The sequence below is a fragment of the Apus apus genome, chromosome Z, assembly GCF_020740795.1.
Source record: "Apus apus isolate bApuApu2 chromosome Z, bApuApu2.pri.cur, whole genome shotgun sequence".
NCBI classification, from domain to species: Eukaryota; Metazoa; Chordata; class Aves; order Apodiformes; family Apodidae; genus Apus; species Apus apus.
In genome coordinates, this window is record NC_067312.1 from 56,695,625 (window position 1) to 56,717,163 (window position 21,539).

At 39.1% G+C, this 21,539-nt stretch overlaps 2 protein-coding genes across 2 annotated transcripts in view; one reads left to right on the forward strand and one right to left on the reverse strand.

Annotated features, from left to right (window-relative positions):
• The window catches only part of IFT74 (intraflagellar transport 74), a 38,522-nt gene extending 34,753 nt beyond the window's left edge, over positions 1-3,769 (reverse strand). Inside the window, 8 exon segments of the mRNA XM_051643698.1 lie at positions 82-141; positions 549-609; positions 773-871; positions 1,716-1,764; positions 2,273-2,408; positions 2,866-2,918; positions 2,921-3,005; positions 3,702-3,769. Coding sequence (XP_051499658.1) covers positions 82-141; positions 549-609; positions 773-871; positions 1,716-1,764; positions 2,273-2,408; positions 2,866-2,918; positions 2,921-2,981 — 519 coding nt within the window. The 5' untranslated portion in view covers positions 2,982-3,005; positions 3,702-3,769.
• A 211-nt stretch (positions 3,770-3,980) lies between these two features.
• PLAA (phospholipase A2 activating protein) lies at positions 3,981-20,635 on the forward strand. The gene is made up of 14 exons (XM_051643697.1): positions 3,981-4,175; positions 6,574-6,767; positions 8,005-8,105; positions 8,193-8,313; positions 8,631-8,798; positions 9,788-9,923; positions 10,407-10,576; positions 11,452-11,609; positions 12,543-12,762; positions 13,292-13,360; positions 14,965-15,036; positions 16,285-16,386; positions 18,369-18,533; positions 19,914-20,635. The coding sequence occupies exons 1-14, from the start codon at positions 4,027-4,029 to the stop codon at positions 20,477-20,479; spliced, it is 2,391 nt and encodes a 796-aa protein (XP_051499657.1). The 5' UTR covers positions 3,981-4,026; the 3' UTR covers positions 20,480-20,635.
• The last annotated feature ends 904 nt before the right edge of the window (positions 20,636-21,539 follow it).

Below are 21,539 nucleotides of genomic sequence, written 5' to 3' on the forward strand. Positions count from 1 at the left end.
TACATGTCGTAAGTTGAAAGCATCAAGAACATAACACAAACCATTTCACTGTTCAAATATAGCAAATATTCTAATTCTTACCATATTGTACTCTCTAATCACTTCTGCAGTATCTGTATTGGTATTAAGTATATCCACAACCTGAAATGAGACAAAATTCCAATCTCTTATTGCTCTAATTACAGACCAAATAAATGAAAAACAGAACCATTTTCTGTTATTGCACAAGGAAGAAAAACATTATTTGGGAATCTTATTCAATTAGTCTTCAGAAGTATTCATCATTATATATAGCTGTACCAAACCCACAAATATTACACAGCAGCAATTTCTTTAAACCATATTCAGCTGCTTCTCATATTATGGCATGCATGTATAGTGCATGTCTGAAAAATTTTGTCTTCTTTAGTTTCCATCTTTTTCCTCTCCAATAGCTGAATAAACCCAAACATTTTTACAGAGAAATCTCAATTAAAAAGATGTTGAAGTAAAGCAAAAGCAGTACAAAGTGAGAGAACATTCAGTATCAAAAGCTAACAGCAGCATACCATGTTGTAGTCTGCTACTTGACCTTGAAGTTCCTTTATTTCATCAGCTAAAGCCTCTGCCCTAAATATAAAACAGAAAGCCAAATTTAATAAGGGACAACTTGTATATGTAAAAATAAAATAATGAAAAAATACTCTCAATACTTTCTTGAAGCCTGCACATTACCCAAGAATAGCCTTGTGACTTAGAAAGTTAGTACTGCATTAGCTGCAATACATCTCACCTTTTTTCATATGACAAATAGACAGATTTCTCTTGCTTGTAAGTATCTACATCTTCCTGCAGCTTGTTAATTTCTGTTGTGAGTTCATTTGTTTTGGTTCTGCAAAAAATGAAGAAAAAAAAACATTAACATTTGAATGTAAAACCACAACACAGAAGTGACATTATATTTTACTACAAGCGATATGCAATCAGTACCACTTTCTCACACTGCACCATGTTTCAAATCAGTATTTCAAATAGAGCTGAAAAAGTGACCAAAAAAGCAGAGCGGTTCTACCAGATAAAATCCTAAGTAGTTGGTAAAAAAACTCAGATCTGAAATAAAATGTTTTGATTTTGTCCCTGCTGGTGAAACAGATGTGAACTATTCTCAAATGGACAGGACTGGGGGAAAAAATCACAGTATGATTTCATAGAATGTGGATATTATTCATATTTTAAATGACACCTTTTAGGACTGATTATTCTATACTGCAATATTACACAATTGGCAAAGTAGTGTATGCAATACAGGTTCCACAAGGCCTTGTCTTTGTCAGTGTTAGCTCAATGTATCATCCAAGTAAGCCACTTGAACTGTACACTGAAAAATGCTTAGTTTGTGATGCTATTTCTTAAAATGGAGTCATCAGACCTCTTGAGCACTACAGGTGGAAGCTCAAAATCACTGACCCTCCTGTTACTAACACTGTGTGAATACATTTAACTTAGCAAGTCTAGAAACAAAATGTCAATGGAATCTACTTGCACTTGGACATAAGCATAACAATCCCTTCCTCCTACAAAATACATGCAAAATATCTTAACTCCTATAACAGGACAGATTTCATTGTAAGGCAACACCACTTAACCCAGGCTACAGCTAAGCACAATAAACTTTATATCAGAAAGGGAACTGAGCATTAAACCTTCTCCAGTACAAATGTGTTGTTAAGACATACCTCAGCAGTCCTAAGTAGTATGTTTTATCCATTATCTGTCTCTGAGGACCTGGCAAAGGAGTGTAAGATGACATTTTATTAGAAAACAACTGATTTTGATGAACTATAAATTATTAAAACAAACTGCAGAACTTGCAGAGAACTGCCATATTTTCAATGATCTTAAACAGATTTTACCTCATTAAAAAAAAAACCAGAAATTAATTCTAGGTTTGTGAAGAGAAACATTACTCTTTCAGATACATGAATAGTTACTATATAACAAAGTATTTTAATTATTCTGCAGTGACAGAACAAGATCAAATTTATTCTGTTCTGCTCTTTTGAATTATTTTAAAATACAGCTAAGGCACAGAAAAGCCTTTGTCCTCTCTGACTGCCCAGAGCAAAGAAAATAAAAAAGGGGTGCTATAATCTTCCTTTCCTTTCTCCTGCTCCTGTTAATCATAGCTACTTACTCTGCAATTTATAAAGCAATTAAAAGTTTTCCTTTAAAACATAAGTATTTATTTAAAGCATTTGCAGACACCTTGATAGCTATTTTTTGTTAAAATTACCTTTCACTGCAGTTTTCATTCCACTTAATCCCTGCTGAGTCACCGGGCGGTCTGCAACTTTAATCTGAGATGGTAAGACTCCTCCAGTAGTTGAAGAAACACCACGAGAACCAGGTCTTGATGTACTAGGAGGCATCTATTGAAAATAACAAACAAACAAACAAAAAAGAAAAATCACAAACCTCCCAAATTTGAGTTATGAATTTATTATCTTTATGCAAATGCCAAAGTAATTACTTAAGTTAGTCCCTACACTGTTGCTGTAAGAATCTTTCAGCATCCACATCTCCTCAGATAAATAAAGCTTCAGTAAAGGCCACAGAAGAGTAAGAGCTTACCTTTGAGCAGCTGTTATTTGTTCCCTCTATCTGCAACAGTAAAACTGTTAAGGTTTCCCAGGTGATGCAAGACCTCCTTGGCCTCTTTTAGTCAAAGTTAGAAAACAAAGCTGTCTACAAAATTAAAATATTAAAATTCTTCCCAAGAAAGTATCACTCCAGGTATGGTGCTAAAAAATTAACAAATAAAGCAAACAAACAAAAAGATAAAAATCTAAATACACTGAAGTCAGCGTTCAGATTTTTTTAACATACCCCTGTTCCTATTCTGGTTGCTGATGGAGTCCTTGATGCAGAGGTAGGCTTATGGTCAGTCCTATTCCTGCTCTCCAAGAAGGACGAGCTATTGGAGGTCTGTGGCTGCTGGCCATATTTGTTCCCTTTTTTAAGTCTCACTGGAAAGAAGGATAGGAACAGTCTCTTACTTTGCACAAGCTCTTTAAAACTACCAGATTAATTCTTCCCCCTATTAAATGGAATTTTGTTTTCTTTAGAAATCTGTAAAGCACATTCTTTCTGGGAAAGTACAGTATGTGGCAGAGGCAGAGCTCAGAAAGGACCACAAAAGGTCCACCAGTCAAGGGAAACAGAAGTCTCTCTTCAGTCTTCAGTGTATACTGTTAAATTAAAAAGTCTTGCTAATTTTTATGGCATTTGTTCCAGAATCTGACCGCAGAACTCAAATCTCTCACGAAATAAACCAGTGAATAGCTGTTGTTAATACCCGTTTGAGTCGCCTGTTAACGATCCTTCAGGCACCACCAGCCACCAGAGCAAACCCACCCCTGATAAACCCCTGGTAGCTTTCACCAGCCCCTCGAGGAGCTCCTCCCCAGCCGCAGAACCAGACAGCTTCTCGACCGCTGAAGCTGCCCGGAGGGACCCGTGAGCCTGAGGTGCTGCAGGCCATAACCCAAACAGGCAGGAAGCCTCTCCAACCCCGGCGACAACGCTCCGTCTCTAAGCAAGTCGGGGGCGTCTGTGGCCACTGAGGAGCGGACGCCGCAGCGGCAACGACCCCTGCTAGGAAGCCAGGATGCCTCGCGGCGCCCACGCCCCGCGTCCCGAGCGCAGCAGCCCCGTCCCCTCACCGGCCTCCCACGCAGCCATGAAGCCCCGCAGACCGCGCAGCCGGTATCACAGCAACCGCCGCGCCACACGCCGCACTGCCCGGCTATCGCGAGAGCCACAAGTCCCCGTCCTGCAGCCTTGAGGACTACAACTCCCAGCGCGCCTCGCGGCAGGTTTGGCCTCCTGCCCCCGTTCTGGGGCGCGGTGCCTGCTGGGACATGGAGTCTCACAGCTTCCGCCCCCGTCGTGCCCAGTGACACCTCTTCCGGCGCGGTGCTTGGCGGCTTCCGGCAGCGGCGGCCGTGGGGGTAGTTGCTGTGTCAGGCCAGCTCGGCGGCTCCCGCCATGGCGGGCGAGAGCGGCGCGTACCGGCTGCGCTGCTCCCTGGTGGGGCACGGGCAGGACGTCCGAGGCCTGGCCCGCGGCCTCTTCCCTCAGGGGGGTTTCGTGTCCGTCTCTCGGGACCGAACTGCGCGGCTCTGGGCCCCCGACGGGTGAGTGCGGCGCCGCGGCCCTCGTGGGCAGAGCTGCAGGCGCTGGGCGGGCCTGGGAGGCCGCTCGGCTGCACTCCGGGAGGAAGGGCGCGGAGGAGCATCCGTGGCCTTCCTTGGGTCTACCGGCCGAGCCGCGGGGGCCTGGGGAGGGGCGGGCTCCTGCGTGGCGCTGGGAATCTGTTTTGATGAGGTCGCGAACAGCTGCGGCATCACCGCTTGCGCACCTGCTTTGGGGGCAGGTTGTGTTCGCTCCAGCAGTTAGCTGCAGGTCGCAATTCTGGCGTGCCTTGTAGTCGCCGTCGTGGTTTTAACCCCGTAGGCCGCTAAATACTACGGAGCTGCTCGCTTACACTCCCCCGCCCTCCGGGGCGTGGAAGAAAATCGGAAACGCAAAGGTAGAAGAAGCACTCGTAGGGTGAGGTTAAAACAAAATTAAATCATTTTATTTGAAATAAAATAGTAATAATCATAGTAATAGAATATAGGCACAAGTGATGATGCACACTGCAGCAGTTCACCACCCACTGCCTGACGCCAGAGGAGAGAAACAAATGAAACTGCAGTCCAGGAAGAGAGTGTACTTCCCGGCCAACCCTCAACTGTACGCTGGGCATGATGGTGCATGATATGGAATATTGCATTGTCCAATTTGCACCCCTTGCTCTGGCTGTGCTCCCTCTCAGCTTCTTGTGCACCTGCAACCAGTAAACACAGGAATGGGAAAAGTCCTTGATTTCTCAGCAACAACAGAAAACAGTGCACTGTTGATGCTTTTCTCACACCAAATCCCTGTTATGTTATGTAGCTCAAACAAGGGCCATTCCATAGTAAATAAAAAACCCCACAAACCTGAGCTATTGCAGCTACTAAAAAGAAAATTAGCTTTATTCATCCATCCAGGATGGATGCTGATAATGTCTGTAAACCTAGGGATCTTTTTTCCAGGTGACATTAATGTTGTTTCTACTTCTTGGTGTTCAGTACCAAGGTAATTCTATCAATACTGCATTTTTGACAGTAAGGTGGTGGTCTTTGAGTATTTTTTAAAAACCTCTGTTCCTGCTGTTGCTGCGTAGATTTATTTGAACATAAAATAGAGTATGAACCCGAAAGTACACAGAAAACTTAAACAATAAGAAGGCGTGGGGGGGTGGGGTGGGGGGGGTTACGGCCGGGAAGTGCAGCACTATTTTCTGTGATGAAGTATCAACAAGAGCCTCTCTGCACACTGTTCCATAGCAATAACTATAAACATCAAGTGTTATCAGTCCTAGCAGCAGACACTGACTGAAAAGCATGTTAATTTCAGAAGGTGCAGTTATTTAGAAGAGACTTAACTGGGAAGTAAAATTACTAAATGAAAATTAGTTCTGTCCTGACTCAAACCAGGACAAAGACTAACCTCGTTAAGCGTGTCCTGTTAACTCTCTCATCACCAGGGGAAGAACTTGTTAATTGCAGAGAAGTTTATTGCAGGAAAGGAAGTTTAATTCTAGCAATTTTTTAGGGCTTTATGAGTAACTTATGCAGAGTCATTGATAATTATTTCTCGCTGCTTTGAAGGCTCTGGGATTACACTAGGCAGAATTCAGTGGGTAAGCATACTTCTGTATGTTATTTTTGTTATTTAAATTCTACAGAGGTAGAACCTTGATTTGTTCTCTTTACCTTCAGCAGAGAAGACAAGGTAGAATTTAGCAGAGTGTAATGATTTCCCTACGTATTCCAAGCTTCCCAGGTGTTAGAGTATGAAGGATGACAGTGTGATACGTTTTCTGAAGGGGCTGGACCCCAAAAATAGCAAGGAAGTAAGCCCCCAAAGCAGACAAAACATGACTACAACCCATGTGCTTATTGTGTGGGAATAAGTAGCTTTTTCCAGTTAGTGCTGTGTTGAGGTTGGATCATGGTGAAGAAATACGGGTGCTGGTTGAATCAGTTATAATTTATTTAGCTATTAAAATTCTACAGTGCTTCTGATTAAGAGCCAGTGGATAGATTTGGCAGGAAATAAGCTTTCTTCATTTATGTGCTCAGTTATTTTAGTGTTTTGGGGTACATATGGGAGTCTGGAGACAGCAAAAGGCAAACTGTTTCCTAAAGGCAAACTGCAGCTTCTAATCAAATTTGGCCTAGTGTTTGTCAGTGAAGGAGACCCAAACCTAAGTGCTTCCAGGCCTACCATTACTGAAAAACAAGCTGAAAACTTTAAATACTGCTTGCCAGGTTGTAATGCTGAGATATTCTTTTTGCCTGAAGTTTTTTAGTATTTCTGGGTTATCCATAGTATGTATTCAGCACAATGCAAGCACAGCTATTAGTTTGAGAGTTGCAATTCAGCGCCTCTGATACGTGCTGTGTCTGTCATGACTCTGAACTGATTACCATATATGTTTAGTCTTAACAGGGGTTTTACTGAAATGCACTGTATGAGTGGCCACTCAAATTTTGTATCTTGTGTGTGCATCATACCTCCAAGTGAACTCTATCCTCGTGGGCTGATTGCAACTGGTGGCAATGATCATAATATTTGCATTTTCACCATTGACAACCAAGCTCCTCTTTATGTCCTTAAAGGTCATAAGAACACAGGTATGTAGTAATTTTATTTTGGAGTTTGTTTTATAAAAGTTAACATGATTTGTTACAAAGGCAATTAATTTTGTGATTTTTTTTTTTCCTTTGGTATTTATTGTAGCAAAATAATTAATTATGGCCTCTGCAAATAGGATTTTATAATCTCAGTTCATACTGTGACAGCTCATTGCAAGGACTTCCAAACTGACATTGGTGGATGCTTGAGCTTTTACTGTATGTGTGAATACTCGGCAGTTCACAAAATTATTACGCTTTTGCCAAGAGTTGCATTTTTAAGAAGCAGTTAATTCTTACTGTATTCAGCTTAATTGTTATGTCAACGTTGATAGAAGTAGAAAAAGTGAGCTTCCTAAATAAACAAACTTTCACTGCCCATTTTGTTACCCAGATGGTGATCTATTATTAATGGGTGCTTTAAATACATAGTGAAGACTAAAAGCTCATTGCAGAAATTTCATCTCTCTTTAGTCAGGTCAGTGCAACATGTGACATACTAAAGCAAACTTGTGTACCTTTTCTTCAGTTCTATAATAAAAAGAATATAATAATAAAAATTTTCAGTAATTTCTAAGTTTTTCTGTTTGTAGCTGACATAGTATTTAATAGACCTTTGAAAGTCTAATAATGTAATTATACGGTGTCAAAAATAAGCATTTCAAATCTTTAAGGTTTTGAGGCTTTTTTAATCTGTGTTAAAGGATGCAGAGACTAGTTTGAAAACACCCTGGACTGCTAAGCAGCACCTAAATCTATTGTTGAATTGTAAACATCTGGGCTTTCTGTGAGAAAAAAAGAAATCAATGTCACTATGTAAGAAGACATAGAAGAGCTAGTGTACTTTATCAGAAACCTGGGATGGATAAGTAGGTTTAATAACATGTGACATGCTCCACCCAGAGTTGTGAAAAGGGGTTAGGTGTTCTAGGGAAGTTAGAGACTCCATTACAAAAAATAGTTTTAGTATTTTTTACAGTAATTTAAAACATTTAAACAGATTTTACGATTAATGCAATATTACATTTTTTGAAGTGGGGAAAAAGTAGGACGTGACAAGCAACAAAGGTAGAAGACTGTCTATTTCCCACTGTGGAGTCACAATTCCACTTAATTCTTCCCCAGCTCCTCAACACTAAATATGCTACTAATGCCAACTAAATCTTCTTAATTAAATCTGTTTAAATTGCTGGCGATGCAGGAAATATGTCAGTGCTGATTTGAACATTCATTCCAGTTTGCAGCCTTTCATCTGGAAAATTTGGAACATTGTTAAGTGGATCATGGGATACAACAGCCAAGGTCTGGTTGAATGACAGATGTATGATGACATTACAGGTATGGAGTTCCTCTACATTAATTTAACATAGGTACTCTGAATTTGATTCTGTAAATCTAACAATGTTGTGTTGTTTTTTTTTTCAGGGTCACACAGCTGCAATATGGGCAGTGAAAATACTGCCTGAACAGGGATTAATGTTGACTGGTTCAGCTGACAAAACTATTAAACTGTGGAAGGCAGGCAGATGTGAAAGAACATTCACTGGTAAATGTTGGTGCAGTTGGTAATTTCATCAAGGTCATGTGGTCTTTTAAAAATAGAACAAAACCCCCCAAAACTATAGATGAAGTGAACATTTTTCTAGGCAGGATTTTTAAAATCTTTCTAGCCATATGCCCAGAAATCCCATAACTTTTAAAAATTGATTTTTTTCAGAGAATAGTGAACAAATTTATTTTTTTATTATACTGCTCCCATAATGAAGATTGATCGCCAGAATTTAGATGTGAGCTAAATATAATTGGTATCTGCTGCTAGGAGGGGGAAAAGGTGCATTAAATGTCTTCCTTTCTTTTATAAAGGACATGAAGACTGTGTGAGAGGTTTAGCTATTCTCAGTGAAATGGAATTCCTTTCCTGTGCTAATGATGCTAGTGTTAGAAGATGGCAGATCTCTGGCGAGTGTCTGCAGGTGTATTATGGACATACAAATTACATATACAGCATCTCTGTCTTCCCTCACTGTAAAGGTAAGATTATTTTAGTGACTATTACTTCCAAAATGAAATGACAAAGTAGGCGTACTGTAGTTCTGTGGGGCTGCCATAATGAAAGATCACAGGTAGTATTTCATATACTTCTTTAGCATAAATAATTTAAAAACATACTGACTCCAGATCACACCTCTGGCAGAACTGCTCGGGAAGCAGATGAGATGCAAGATCCTGGGTTAAGCCTGATTGTAAGGCCTCAGTGAAACTTCTGCAAAGTAATAGGCAAAATTATAATGTAGGTTTCTGTCTGTGTTTCAGCACTGTTGCAGAGTACTAAAATGGTAGTGTGTGGCTTACCAGTTCGAGATTATGTAAATTTAGGTACTTCCACAGAAAGTTTTCAAAGTGTATTACAAATAGTTCAGGTTAATAATTTTATGTGTGGGGCTTAATTGCATTTGTTTTCAGAGTTAGAGGTTCAGAGGTAGTTCTGAAAAGAGTTGCAGAAGAAATTCCAAGTCAGTGACCTTTGTGTGGTGTGTGGGACACTTGAGCATTTCTTCAACAGGTGAAGTGCATGTATAGTAGTGGATTTGTATGTCATAAATCTCTTATGCCTTACAGTTCCTCACTGAGGAGTTCACAGACTTTTGAGAGTGCTTTATGTATGTTTCCTGAAAAAACAGGCCTACCTTGCAAAAACCTGAATGTGAAACAAATGTGAAACTGTGCAAGGATAGCATAGGGCTAAAACAGTGATGGTTGCAAAATTGTTCAAAGTTCTTAATTTGAACTCTTCAAAGAAAGAAGGCATATTTCGCTTGTCTTGAACAGAATTTCATTCCCTTGTATGGCTGCTTAGTCTGCTATTTATGCTCTTGATTTTTTTTTTTTTTACTTTTTTTTGAGAAGACAACTATGTGGTGGCTTTCTTTTAACTCTCTTCTTGCAGTTGTATCATGGTACGCTAAAAATACACCTGAAAAGTTCATATATATAAATATATAATTATTTTTTTTTCCCAGATTTTGTAACTACCGGAGAGGATAGATCTCTAAGAATCTGGAGAAAAGGGGAATGTGCTCAAACAATCAGACTCCCAGCTCAGTCTGTATGGTGCTGCTGTGTGTTAGACAATGGTGACATCGTAGTTGGCGCAAGGTATCTGGTTTTACTCTCACTGTAGTTTTAGATCTACTTTGCAAACCCTTGATAAAATGGCAAGCATCACTTCGTACCACTCAAAGTACAGCCATCAGTGTGTATGTGGATTCAATTTAAACAAGTGGTATACTTAATCCAAAAGTCACTAATTTGTTATGTGAATAGCAGATGTGGAGTGAGTTTTTCAGAAACGTGATAGACAATTAATAGACTAATAATGGATTTACAAGTACTGTATAAAGAACCCTTTTGACAAGCATATCCTACAGTGATTTTAAAATTATCCTACAGACAGGGTTACCTGCTTAAGTTATTCTCCAGGTGATTTTAGTATGAGAGTGAATTCCTTTTATAGAAATAATTGGGAGAGGTTGTTAAAAATAATTATAGCTCCTGATGACGTAGAAGTCACAATTAGAAGATATGTGATCATTTTGACATTTGGAAGTATTTCTGTTTGAATGCTTTCTCTCCATTCAGTGATGGAATTATAAGAGTGTTTACAGAATCTCTGGAACGTACAGCAAGTGCTGAGGAGATTCAAGCTTTTGAAAATGAGCTTTCCCAAGCATCCATTGATCCTAAAACTGGTGACTTAGGAGATATTAATGCTGATGACCTTCCTGGAAGAGAACATCTTAAGGATCCTGGTAAGTTACTGTACTTTCGTCACATTAGAGATGCCTCCAAATCTTGGTTCTGAGGTATGGAAACTTTCTATGGTTTCCAAAATTGAAGTTTGGATCACTTTCAATAGAGTTGCTGAAGAAATCAGATTATTTCTGCTTTACTATCTTTTTTTTAATTCTTTTGGAGATGAAACTGTAGTTTAAATACTTGTGGGGGTTTTTTTGTAGACTAAAATGGTAAAAAATGAGATATGAGATAGTTTAGGAAAAGGTGGAATTTAGGATCCTACAGCATGTTAAAGAAGTTTTGTATCTGTTATGCCAGCTGTGCCAGTAGTTCATGAGACAGTTATGTAATTTGCATAAGGACTACTGAATGTGTAATTACTTTACTGAAAGAAAAGTAGATGCAAATTTTCTGCTTTAGCTTTTGGCTTGAGAAATAGTTTGTCTTGATTGACTCAGTTCACGCTTTCCAGGTGTTTGGGAGATTACTGAGAATACAATGGAGTTAAGATTAGTTTTAAGCAGATACTTTTTCCCATGACAAAGTAACCAGTGACCTCAGCTCTTGGCTCCGATTAGCAAGTGGTGTAAATCTTTGAATTGTATAAAGCTTCCCATCTTGTTAGACCATGGGAGAATATCACCTTTCTTGTCACCTTCCTTGGAAAATGGTAAACTTTTGAAATATTCAATTTGAGGATTGTTTTTGCCACTTGGGCTTTTAGCAAACACCATTATTGTAAGTGTAAAATGCTGTTGTCGAGATTTCTGCTATTTTGGTTGTGACATGTAGTATCTAGTTACTTCCTTTGCTGTGACTTTAAATGTTGGTGGACTATTTAAGCGCTATTTGAAAGCTTTTTTTCTCTCCTAAACACTCCTGTTTACAGGAACAAGAGATGGACAGACACGGCTCATTAAAGATAATGGGAAAGTGGAAGCATATCAGTGGAGCGTTAGTGAAGGAAGATGGATAAAGATTGGTGATGTTGTTGGTTCTTCTGGAGCCACACAACAAACATCTGGAAAGGTTTTATTTGAAGGAAAGGTATATGCAAACTTAAGTTTGTTTTTTATTCCTTATTAAGTAAAATGTTTAAATTTCCGTTAAAATTATTTCAGTCTTTTCTTAGATAAAATATAATTTAGAAAGTAAATATTTGTTGGTACTGTTTTTTCTTCTTTGATTAAAACTCAAAGGTAGAAGAAAGTTTAAGTACCACTGGATTTATTCGTTTTGAAGTATGTTTTGTAAAGCAAGCAAACCAATTATTTTGGAGAAAGGTGAACTCTTAGTAGAGAGAGATCAAATTGTCTAGTATTTATTGCTAATACCTTGAAAAGTCAGTTTTTACTTCCATTCCAAAGGAAGTGAACTTTGCTGTTATAATGTGAGGGTTACCTACAGTATTAGTTGCCAGTCTTTCTGTACCTCTTTTCTGTAGTAACTTCTGAACCTAGGGACAGATAATCTGAAAAATGTTTCTGTTACTGAAATATACACAGAAAAGTTTCTGTCTAGTGCCACCACAGAAGGAGTGCCTTTTGAGATACTAATTTTTTCTCTCACATGGGTTAAAGAAATCTTAGGAATTAATTGTCTTCTAGTATTAGAGATAGGCTTTTAAGACTGAAGTTTTTTTGAGGCATCTGGTTGCCCTGTAGCTTTGTAGGCAGCCAGAGCTGTCCATGAGATTTACCTGATACATCTGCTATTTTTTAATACACCATCACCAAGTTATCATGCTTTGTTGTTCTAGTCTCCTCTTCTTGAGACAGAGAATTCTGGAAAACACAGGTTATGGTTTCAGAATTTTTTACTTTCAGGCTGTGTAGAAGAGTATTACTGATACAATCTGCTTGTAGCAGTATTGAAGTTTTTAGGCTTAGCCCAGGGCCATGATTAATCTATTTGATACGTCTGTATGTAAATATTACAAACAAACTTCTAATTTATTTTTACTTTTTATTCTGCTTAAAGGAGTATGACTATGTTTTCACTATTGATGTAAATGAGACCGGGCCTTCCTACAAACTGCCCTATAACATCACTGATGATCCGTGGCTGACTGCATATAACTTCCTGCAAAAGAATGATCTAAATCCTATGTTTCTGGATCAGGTGGCCAACTTTATTATGGACAACACTAAGGGGCAAACACTGTTGAGTTCAAGTAGTCAATTTTCAGATCCATTTACAGGTAAAAATTTTAAATTGTGACATCAGTCACTGCTTCCAGTTTTCTGTTATCAACAAACTTTTTGAGGGTGCACCCTAGGCCATCTTCTTGATCATTAATGAAGATGTCAAACAGGGCTGGATGCCGTACTGATGCCTGGGATACACCATCAGTGACTGACCTCCAACTAGATGTTGTGCCACAGATCACCACCCTCTGGGCATGGCTTATCAGCCAGTTTTCAGTCCACTTTACTGTCTGCTCAGGCAGACTTCAGAGTCATAGCTCCTCAGCTTTTTGTAAAGGACTATCAGGTCCTCAAATGATTGAGGGCAAGGCACAGATAGATCTGACAAGAAAAATATGAAAACTTGTGAAGGGGACTTCTGTATGAATAGGCTAATAGATCTTATAATCTGACAATAAACAATAAGATGTGTTATATGTTTGGCTTAATTTTGGACCTGCTTTTGTCTGAAAACTATTGACATTTTAGTAACAAACGTTGAGCTGTGTGTAGTAGTCATGGCGTTTTTTACTGTTTCACCAGGTGCTGGACGTTATGTTCCAGGGTCATCATCTGGATCGAGTACAATACCTGCGGCAGATCCGTTTACAGGTGCTGTAACATCTGTAATCTGTCTTGGCTCGTATTTAAGATGCGTATTTTATTGTGTTCAGTGGCATTCAGTGTTGGGCTCCGGACCAGTGTTCCTTGCAGTTCTCCATTTGGGGCAGCAGTGTGGGACAGACTGCCAAGGTGGGCTCTGCCACTGTCAAAGCATGTTCAGATCTGTTGAGGACAGCCCTCCACTGTGTGGTCTGCATCATGTCATTCTGCCCCCTACAGCAGAGGAGTAATGTCTTATGCTTAAGGTCTTAAACCTTATACTTTGTCAGACTCTCATATGCAGGCCAACACGGGAATGGCTATGTTCATAGAAGTAGTTTTATTTTTTACTTTACTATTCCTTTATTCTTATTACATGACTTTTATTGGTACTTTCCACCATAAATCTTAGATTCTAACCCTCCTTGGCAGTGCTAATTTAAGGTCTTCCTCACTAGTCTAGCAAGCTTGTTCACAAAGACATTCCAGCCCTGCTTTATCAGGCTTATTCCATCCCTGATTAGTAGCTCTTGCTCCTCAAAGAGGGTCCTGTGGTCATTGATGGTCATTGATGCCAAAGTCCTGCCTGAAAAAAGAGCCATGCAGTTGCTGACCCTCTTGGTGAGTCTATTTCTACTCAAGTGCTTTGCTGGCAGCGTTACAGAAACATACCCAGGGCCCTTCGCACTTGCCACCAAAGCTCTCTAATCACTCTGGATACTCTCCAGGACTTCCTTGGAGATATCACTGATGCCCATGTAGAGGAACAACAGGGTAACAGTCTGAAGGCCAAGCAAGCCTTGGCAGTCTCTTTGCAGCATCCTGGCCTCCCGCAGACACAAATCCCCACCCATGACACCAGGTCATGTCAGTAGGTGGATGCCTCCATATGTGTCAGGTGGAAGCCTCCCATCGTTCCTATTTGCCTTTTCCAGGTTTTGCAGATGTGAGGTGCAGTCTCAGCAGGCTCTGATGCCGCCCTTCATGAGTGTTTGTCCTCAGCAGTGCTAGGGTATTGTGCCTGTTCTGCAGTACATGTGGAACAGAAGTCTTCATGCTGTTGCCAGAAGCCTTAACTTTCAGCCTTCTCCATCTTGACTTTCTCCATTCCTGTTATCCTGTGGTCACCAGCGCTCTCTCCTCCTCCCTTGCTTTGTGTGGCTCAGGCTATGGTCTCTGCAGATGCAAAGACCCTACAGCTCCATCACTTGAGCTCAGTGCCGCAAGCAGAGTCCGTCTCCCATAGGAGAGGCTACTGCTGGACCCAGGCACAGAGAGAGGTGGGGACTGGGCAGCTGTTCTCTCCCCCTGGAGTTTGCCATGAATAAGGTATTTGCTGTGCTGAGGGCCTTTGGACCAGCAGGTGCCAGAGACCATGCCAGAATGTCTCCCAGCTGTGGATCACTTAGCTTCTGAATGCCATCATCACCACCATCCTCACAGGTGCATAGATTCAATTCTTAAATTTCAGGAAGTCTTAAAGACCTCTTATTAGTTTCTTTAGTGCAAAATAACACCTCTAATAGTGATGTTTGAAAACTAATAACTAAATACAGGTATACATTACTTCTTTACCTGTTGTGGTGTTTAAAAAGCCTGATGTCTCTGTTTAGGTGCTGGTCGCTATGTTCCTGGTTCAGCATCAAATGCAGTAGCTCCAGTGGGTGGGGTTGATCCCTATACAGGTAAGGGATTATGCCTGCTAATGAAGAGCATCCCTGGTAATTTGGTTTGGTTTTTCCTTTGACATCGATTCTATATTGATGCAAATATATACTTAAAGATAATGAGCATGTTGAAGCTGCTTATACTCTGGAAATTTTTCAGAAAATAGGGATAACAGCCTTCCTTTACACCCAGGAATCACGCACAGAAGCTTAAAAATATATGATACTAATTTGGTTTTGAGAGGATTTTTAGTTTACTACTAGTTAAGTTGTTGTTTGAAGAAACTGATATATGTAGTTAATGGAAATTACACAATATTGGACATGTAACTCTTCTGTAATTCTAATAAGTCAAGTATATAAAGTGTTTGAAAGAGTTGTCAGACATTGGCGCAAGCTGCCCAGGGAGGTGGTTGAGTCATCATCCCTGTATGTGTTTAAAAGTCATCTAGATGTGGCACTTGGGAACATGGCTTAGTGCTGAACTCGGTAGAGTAGGGTTAATGATTGGACTCAATAACCTTAAAGGTGTTTTCCAACCTAAGTGATTCTGGGATTCTGTAAAAACTTTGCCTTTTTATTATGGAAGTAATGAAAAGATAAGATTTCAGGGGCGGGATGGATCTTTGTTCCAAAATGACCCTTGCTATTTTCATGTTTTAACTGCAATACCTGTTCCTATGAATGACTGTGCATTCGGTTAATGAATCATAGAATCACAGAATCATTAAAGTTGGAAGGGACCTTAAAGATCATCAGGTTCCAACCCCACTGCCATGAGCAGGGAACCCTACCACTAGACCAGGTTGCACAAAACCTCATCCAACCTGCCTTAAACACCTCCAGGGATGGGGCATCAGCAACCTCCCTGGGCAACCCATTCCAGTTTTTCACCACCCTTATAATGAAGAATTTCTTCCTAATATCTAACCTAAATCTCCTCTCTCAGTTTAAGACCATTACCCTTGTCCTATCACTGTCTTCTCTGATGAAAATGTAATGTAATTCAGAAATTACTGTTAATAATTTACACTTTTATAGTAAATTTTTACCTTGGGAGAGAACAGATTGTGAAGGTACTGCTTTAAGCTTTAACTTTTGAATGTAAAAATAACTAAGGAATTACAGGTATTTGCATAAGCACTTTATTTTTTTAAAAATACATTTTTCTGAGTAATGTCCAGCAGGAAAGATGTTTTGGTAGGATATTGTTCTGTGCCAGACACCTCAGTACACTGTTGAACTTTTTTAACATCTTTTATGTAGGAATGGGTGCCTACCAGTCAGCTGCAGCGAAAGCTGAAAATATTTATTTTCCAAAGAAGGATGCTGTCACCTTTGACCAGGCCAATCCTACGCAGATACTGGGTCAGTGTTTTAATTTCAAGGATGGTTTTATTTTTTCATGTGTTTGAAGTAACTTCATTTTGATCTTTTCAAAAAAACAGGTGATTTGCCATGGCTTTCCTAATGTTTGTGGGCCTTGACCTTTTAAAAATGCATTGATTACTTGAAAGGTGCATGTATTTGAAGGCTTAGGAGAATGAGTAAATTTCACAAGACTTCTACCTAATGCAGGATATCCAATTATTTTCCCCTTGACTTATGTCCACTCTTGTTCAGTGTCTTTTTTTATCAAGCTGGTACTTCTGAATACTTTACTACTACTTGCCTAGCTGCTGGGTATGCAGGTCATACGCAGTCTCTTTCTGACTTTACTCATGACAGTTTTGAGTTCACCAGATAGGCACTCAGAGTAATCTATGAAGTTCTAAAGTAAAGCATTCTGCAGTTTCACAGGTTGCAATAGTCACTTCTGTACTTAAGGAGAACACTCTGCATAACATAAAAAGAAAATAGTGTACAATATTTAGTATTTATACACATTTTTGGTAAATGTTATTATTGGCTTATTTGTTCACTCTGTTTTCCAAGGTTTCATTCCTATTCTGTTATTCTGTAATTTCTGTAACAGTTCCACGGTCTCTACCCTACTTGTCAGCAGTTTATTTCAGTGTGTTTCTGTAGAGTGCCTTAATACCTTTATAGGTTTTGTAAAACTAGTTTATATTCACAATGTACCTGCATTGAAGATGTCCAAATTGAAATTCTCTTGCTTTCTTCATTCCCTTTTATATAAAGAGCTTGAAAATGTTGTAGTTGTCTAGGTAGTCTGATGAGGAAACTTAAAGTAAGAGATTTCTGCTTTTTAGAAGGAGTTACACCTTTAACCTTTACACAGCTTCTTGAAGAGGGCAAGCTCCTGGCCATATAGTCGTGGAATCATGTAATGGTTTGGGTTGGAAGGGACCTTTTAGTATCACCTCGTCCAACCCCTCTGATGTGGGCAAGGACATCTTTCACTAGGTCAGCTTGCTGAAAGCAAACCTGACCTCAAACAATTCTAGGGATAGGGCATTCACAACTTCTCTGGGCAGCCTGTGCCAGAGTTTCTTCACTTTAAACCACTATCCCTTGTCCTGTCACTATACGTTTTGATAAAAAGTCTGTTCCCAGCTTTCTTTCTAAGTCCTGTTTATATATTAAAACAGCTGCAGTAAGGTTTCCCCAGAGCGTTCTCTTCTCCAGGCTGAATAACCCCAAGTTATGGAACTGCTCCAACAGGTCTTTTTTGTGCTGGTGACCTCAGAGCTTGTTTTTTTATTAGATGCCAACAGTTGGGTTTTTTGTTGGTTTTTTTTTTTTTGCATACTATAGAACTCATAAGGGTGTACTGATGCAGTGCCACCTGCTTATGTGTTAATTGATAACAGTCCTCATCAATTTTGGAAGAACAATGATTGGCAGGTGCTTAATGCTAGATCCATTTTAAGCAAAATGCTGTACAATAACACAGTATTTACAATACTTTGATTCTTAAATTACACAAAAATTTGAATATAGGACATGGCACAATCATATTATGCTTATGGCACTTAACTAAGTAGATCGAAAAACATGGATCTCACTAAGAATATATAGTTTCTTTATTGTTTCTACTACCTGCTAACAGAAAAAGGCACTCATGTTTCAGTTAAGAAAACTAATGGTGTTGTGAGTCTTTTCTGCATATTTGCGTGCATGTAGGCTAAGATGGGAATTCTGAATTTTCCTGTTACAGCGTTATAGGACTACTTAGTAATAGCAATACTGTGATGATTAAACACTTAAAATTAGAAATATTATTAAATTGGAAAAAGGGAAGAGTAATGTTTAAAAATCTAAACCCTCTCAAAACAACTAAAGTAGTTGTAACTTGTTTATAAAGTGCTTTTGCAGTATTTCGTTGAAGATACAGATTTGTTAAGTTCTAATATCAGAAAGCCATTCCTCTTCTGTTCGTCTTACAGGCAAATTAAAGGAACTTAATGGCAATGCCAGTGAAGAACATAAGCTTACAGAAGATGACTTGATAATCCTAGAAAAGTTATTGTCTGCAACATGCAACACCTCTGCAGAAACACCTACAGCCCAGCAAATACAGACTTTATGGAGAGCCGTTAACTGGCCAGAAGGTAGACACTTGGGATAACTTTTTGTACTGTCATCTAATCAATACTTCCCCATGAACCACAAGTCTTACTATGATGGCTGTTGCACAGAGTCTGTGCCAAAGCATGTGTAAACCCAAGTAGAAACCAGAAGATGACAAACAGATGCTAATAGCACTGATCAGTAGCAGGGGCAGTGGCATGAATTGCAAAATAGTCAGGTTTTGTTGTTGGCACAACAGTAAACATAAAGCTGAAGCTTTGGAAGTAGAGCAGAGAAGTGTGAGGTTGGAGTACTGTTTCCAAATGAGAGATGAAACTCTAGAGATCAGTTATTTTTAAAAATCCCAAAAGTCCTGTTTAATATGACAGAAGTTACAAAGCTAGGTTATTTGGTCAGAACTGCACTACTGAAACAACATCCCCAATGAATGCAAGTGAAGGTGATACAATTTCATTTGATAATGTGTCATTGTCAGCACTTACGGATCGGAAGGGCTATTTTGGTTGGTACTGCATGTTCTGGAAAAAATTGATACATTGCACTTACAAATATTTAAACATGCAGTAAAAATGAAATGCTTTGTTGAAATTGTACCTGAAGATTTATTAACGGGATGAATATTTTGGTATTAAAAATTCATGTCAGCATCACTTAATCATAAAATGTTTTGCAGAGCTGGAAGCTGGTGATGGCTGGCATCTTCATACCTTTCAGACTTTGTATTGTACAAAGCGTTGATTCCCTAGATTCTTCATATCTGCAGGAAAAACTGCTCAGTAACTAGGTTCAGCTTTGATTTTGTTCTAAGCATGGGATACTGATAATAGACCCAAGGAGCCAGATACAGTTGAAATTTGGGGCAGCAGGGGTAACTACTGAACAAACTATTGTTCTTAGAATTTTTTCCAGCTGATTAGTTGAGGACTTGTTTTTGTTTTTTCTTTTATTTGCAAATCCTGTCTGAGAAGGTAGTTGATTTTTTAAGTTTTTTTTTCTTTCTGCAGCAGTTTTGTAGCTGTAAGATATGGAATGAGGACAAAGGAAGATGCTGCCTCTGTAGGATTGTTTAGTCATTGAGAAGCTTTCAGAGACCTTTTTTGGTTTAGTTACCATATTTTCTGCTTTTCCTTCAGTGTTATAAATTGGAGCTTTTAGGAAAGATTTAAAGATTATTTGCAAAGCACTGTGTTTGTTCTAACTTATGTAGGTCATTATTGAAGTGTTTGTCAGTAGTTGTCGTTGTGAATTTCAAGTAACTTGTGCTTCTTTTTCTGCATTAAACTGTTCCTGTCAGTTCTGAAAGCTAGAGGTTTAAGAATGTCAGTATCTGAAAGAAACTCACAAGCCCATTTGCACATAATTCAATACTAACACTAAAATGTTTTTGTTTTGTTTCTTAGATATTGTCTTTCCAGCTCTAGACATTCTTAGATTGTCTGTCAAGCATCCTATTGTAAATGAGAACTTCTGCAGTGAAAAGGATCATGTACAACTTATCATCCTTCTCCTTAAATTTCTGAACCCTAAAGGAAAGCAAGCAAACCAGCTGCTGGCACTCAGAGCTCTTTGCAATTGTTTTGTCAGCCAGGCAGGCCAAAAGCTCATGATGGAACAGAGAGATGAAATAATGACACAAGCAATAGAAATGAAATCGGGCAGTAATAAGAACATCCACATTGCGCTTGCCACACTGACATTGAACTATGCTGTATGTTTACATAAAGTCAACAACATTGAGGGCAAAGCTCAATGTTTATCAGTAATCAGCACAGTTATGGAAGTTGTTCAAGATCTTGAAGCCATTTTTAGACTGCTAGTGGCTCTTGGGACACTAATCAGCGATGATACAAATGCTGTGCAGTTAGCTAAGTCTCTTGGAGTTGACTCTCAAATAAAAAAGTATGCCTCCGTGTCAGAACCAGCTAAAGTAAAGGAATGCTGTAGGTTTGTTCTTAATTTGCTGTAATTGTTTTTCTTAGCACTTGGGAGAGACAGTGTAAGCAGAAAAAAAAAATATTCTTGTGTTCCTATTTTGTGACAGACTATAACTGAGAAAATAATGGGGATTAATTAAACTTGATTTGTTGCAAGATACAGAGCAAATAAAACTTTTTATACTGTTTGTCATTTGACTGCTTTTCTGAAGTATATAGTGCACAGGATCTTTGCAGGAAGTCCTTCTGATGTAGCTCAGATCAAAATAGATCACCAAGAAGTCAAACGATCTCGGTGCTTAGCATCAATATGGAAATGTTAGAAATTGGTGTAAGCAATGACTGCCAACTCCAATACCCACCACAACCACGTTTCTGTGTTTCAGCACAGTGATTCTGTTTCCTGACCATGCTTTTTGTCAGCAGAGAAGCCCTTAGAACTGTGACGTTCTGTGGTGCTTTTCAGAAGCTTATTAGTTAACATTGGGTAATACTAACCCTGGTCAAATGTGCTGGTAAGGAAATAGCATTTCCCTTATGTTCCATCAGCTTTTTTCCACTTCCTATTTGAAGCCTAGCTGTTTTATGGCTCTTACTGGTTTTTAACCTAAAACTAGGTGACTTTTTGAGGGGTAGAATCTTTAACTGCCATATAGATGTCATGCTTCACTGGTGAGTATCTTGTAGCTTGTAAAATGGCTTGAACTTATACAAAAACCTTTACATTACTTTTACATTTCAATTATGGGAATACTCCAGTACTTTCTTACTCTAAAGTGTACTGAAAAATCTAATTATTTAAAAAAATACTATTGAAGAGTGGGAGAGAAACTTAGGTGCAGAGAACAGATTGAGCAGCAGAAACTGGCTTCCTAGAGAGGTGGTTGATGCCCCAATCCTGTCAGTGTTCAAGAGGTGTCTAGACAGTGCCCTTAACTTTTGAACCTGAACTTTTGGTTAGCTCTGTAGCAGTCAGGCAGTTAGTCTGGATGATTGTTATATGTCCTTCCAACTGAAATACTATATTCTAAATTACAAATGTAAAGTCAAGTCTTATTTGTGAAGTTAGTTATGAAGTGGATTTAAAAGAAT

Coding starts and splice junctions, on each gene's coding strand:
- PLAA (XM_051643697.1), top strand. CDS start 4,027: ATGGCGGGCGAGAGCGGCGCGTACCGGCTGCGCTGCTCCCTGGTGGGG. Junction 4,176..6,573: donor CGGCTCTGGGCCCCCGACGG/GTGAGTGCGGCG, acceptor ATATATGTTTAG/TCTTAACAGGGGTTTTACTG. Junction 9,924..10,406: donor GACATCGTAGTTGGCGCAAG/GTATCTGGTTTT, acceptor CTCTCCATTCAG/TGATGGAATTATAAGAGTGT.